Here is a 3,326-nt window from a genome sequence, read left to right on the forward strand (position 1 = left end):
GTTTCTTAATTCAACGATATAAAATTAAGCAATTACTGCCTTGTACGAATTTTTTTACACGAACAATCCTGCGAACAATCACGATTTATCCTGATCTGCAATCCCAACCAGATCTCAGATGGCGAGATTCCAAGGCAAGGGGAGGGAGTATCAATCATCGGGATCATTAGATGCGGTGCGCGATGAGAGAAGAGCACGATCCATCGAGAAGAGGAAGGGGAGGGGAGGGAGTCGCATGAGGCGGCGCGTGCACGCCGCTCGTTTCTCCGCCGGGAAATTCCTCTATCGTCGGCCTCTCGTGGGCCACTGACGCGGGTCCGACATCTCGTGTAATTCGCATGGCCATATTTCACCACCACGCCTGTGCAGATCCTTCGTAGTGGGGCACAGCTCTCTTAGACCCTCTCTCGACGATTTCAATAAATTATCAAAACAACGTCCGGTCCGCGCCGCGTATTAACGTGAGAAGGGATGAAGAGAAACGGCGACGTGTACGAGGCGAACGAGTTTAAAGCGGCAATTTGCCCCTCGTATCCATCTGTCAAAAGGCCACCACGTGTTATCCAGGGATGGGATCGAGTTGCGTGCTTATCTAAGAATTGTAATTTTATTTTAGAATTAGAATTGTAATTTATATTTCGACGAAATACAAGCCTAGTATGGGAGAAGAATGGAAATAGTAGAGAGAAAATGATTATACTTATACTCTAAATATGAAATAATGAAATAGAAAAACCAGTATCGAATTTATAGAGGGCATCGATTATTTAAACTAACTTGCATTTCATTAAATTCGTAATTACTTGGACAATGATATTTCACTTAATAAATGTTTAAAGTAGTTATAAAAGCTTCGAATCCAATCAGCAAGTAAAAAGTTCAAGTCTTGCTTGCGAGATGCTCGAGCCCATCGCTGGTATTATCAACCTTACTTGGTCAATTATTGCCCGTAGCTCGGCGAACCTCTGAAATTCATTCGTTTTTCTATGCCAGGCTTTCTTTTTGATTGTTCCAAAAAATTATACTGACCTCTCTTTCTCTCTTTTTCTCTTGCATAGGCTCGATCTTCCTCTGCCTGCACTCGAACAGGTTGCACTTCGGCTCGATGATTCCTTGGTTGGATCCATCGTTCCCCTCTGGAATCGCGGTTCGAGACCGTCGTCTCACAGCTGTTGCAACATTTGACGCGTCGACGTGGAAATCTCACGAACTCGTGGTTGGCTATCGATAAAATTGCTCTCGATGACGCGAATCGATCGTTACACCAGGGTTAAAATGGATTCTGCCTCGATGGAGTGAACGGTGAAAAATTTAATCGCCAAGAATGACGCTGTACCTAAACTGAAAAGGAAAAAGAAAAAAATAAAGATGAATAACGAAGAATCGTGTGTTATTTAAATTGTTCAAGCATGGATCCACAGATATTTAGAACTGAAATAATATGAACGTATTAATTAATTCGATAGCTCGCAAATTTGAATTCCATAAAATGTCAATCTAATGATCGATAAGAATGAAATAATCACGAAGCAATTATACGTAGAATACCTCTAGATATACTTTCAAGTGAAAATATTCAATCCTAAATTAATCATTTTCACAAAATACGTATCCCAGCATCATTTAGTTAGATACGCCAATTTAAATGCATGCTCGTTCCATTCCCATACGTTTCGAATTATCGACGTTTCGTGGCAATAACAAAATATTCGGCAGATTCTCAAATGAAAGGCAGGCTGGAAAAACACGAAACTCGTAAATTATGGAAAACACAGGGAGGGAGAGGGAGAGAGAAGGTGTTCTATTCCGGGTTTAACACTTGTCCGTCACGAGGGCTAAAAGCGAACACACTGAGAACGGCTGCTTTGTCCCAGAACGGCGGATATATATATATATATATTTATCCGGGCCCGCGGATACAGGTCAAACTTGGATTCATCTGAATTCAAGGGTTGTAATTCAAACGTCCGCGGGCGGGTTCATCTTCAAGCAGCGCGCCGCCTTTTCAAAGTTTCCTCAGAGATGGTGGAAGCGCAGTGTGTGTCGTGTCCCTGCTGCGCATTCAGAAACAAATTCTGCGCTCTTTGCACCCGCATTTGGAACCGCGTTTAACCGCGACGCTCGTTCCCCAAATCGAGGGAAAGAAGGGGGGAGGAATGAAATTTTTAGAACGACTTTTTGACGAACGGCCACCATTCACGGCCGCCATAATCGCCGTCTTTTCAATTCTAACGAACTGTTTTTTCAACCACGTGATTACCACGGGCATGCGTAGTTTTTATATACCACTCTCTTTGATCTTTTTCTATCTTTCTACAAATTTTTTTTCCACGGGAGGAGATGTCGCCGGATTTGTCGTTCCGACTTTTGTATCCCGGATTTATATGTTTGGGTTTATACGTTTCGAGGGGGTTGTAAAATTTTGCGGCGTGGCTACGCTAGTTTCTAGTTTTACAAGATTACAGTTGTGAACCAGCCGACAAACAAGGCGGACCTTGTCCTGTATAAACCGATACAGAGACATTTTGACGTTTCGAGTGACGAGAACAGTTTTGTGTAACGTAGAGAAGAAAAACTATTTATAAAATTTAATTAAAAAAATATATATACTAATATATCTCGTTGATAACTCTTTTCAACTTCAATTTTTTAAATATGCCTCACGATATCATTACGTATGTGTAATTAAATCATGTTTACGCATCTTAATGTCAACGTCCTTTTCTTCGCTGCAACATCCTCGACTCGTTGAATATATTTCTTAATCTTTAAGTGGAAACGTAGAAAGGCAAGAAAAAGATAAAGGCCGTACGATCAGGAGTTCGTACGAAGAGGAGAGACGAGCAACAATGGCAACAAGACGCGAGTGAAAGAGTTAATGAGCGGTCGGAATGGTGGTCTCTCTATAATGACTGTTTCGAGCCCTCCTCTTGCCTCGATCCGCCGATCTAAACAAGGACAAAGAGCCACGGGAGGTAGAACGTCGCCCGACAGGAGGTCTCTGACCGTTTCGAGTCCGCTGCCTTCCAATAGAAATATAATTCATAGTCATCGGCTGTTAACCGTCTTTAGCCGGCTGTCGAACCGTCCTCCGTCATCCAGGAAGGACGTTTCTCTTGATAATTAAGACTGTGGTGAGCCGCAAAAAGCTTTTAATTATACCCGCGTAATAGATTCGATCCTCGTGCGATCCTCGTCTTCCAAGGATTTTGATTATCCTCGAATTATCCATCGTTGCCGGCCATGAATAGTCTAGATGGGATAAAATTAACGATTATCCGATCGTTATCCGATACGTGGCGTGTTTTAAGTGGCGATAAAATTGG

At 42.4% G+C, this 3,326-nt stretch overlaps 1 protein-coding gene across 1 annotated transcript; it reads left to right on the forward strand.

Annotated features, from left to right (window-relative positions):
• Positions 1 to 1,394, forward strand: LOC102656160. Its single transcript, XM_006562241.3, has 2 exons — positions 1 to 601; positions 1,059 to 1,394. Exons 1-2 carry the CDS (start codon positions 472 to 474, stop codon positions 1,229 to 1,231), a joined length of 303 nt encoding a protein of 100 aa, XP_006562304.1. The 5' UTR covers positions 1 to 471; the 3' UTR covers positions 1,232 to 1,394.
• The last annotated feature ends 1,932 nt before the right edge of the window (positions 1,395 to 3,326 follow it).

Source organism: Apis mellifera, linkage group LG12 (assembly GCF_003254395.2).
Source record: "Apis mellifera strain DH4 linkage group LG12, Amel_HAv3.1, whole genome shotgun sequence".
NCBI classification, from domain to species: Eukaryota; Metazoa; Arthropoda; class Insecta; order Hymenoptera; family Apidae; genus Apis; species Apis mellifera.

Coding starts and splice junctions, on each gene's coding strand:
- LOC102656160 (XM_006562241.3), top strand. CDS start 472: ATGAAGAGAAACGGCGACGTGTACGAGGCGAACGAGTTTAAAGCGGCA. Junction 602..1,058: donor TGCGTGCTTATCTAAGAATT/GTAATTTTATTT, acceptor TCTCTTGCATAG/GCTCGATCTTCCTCTGCCTG.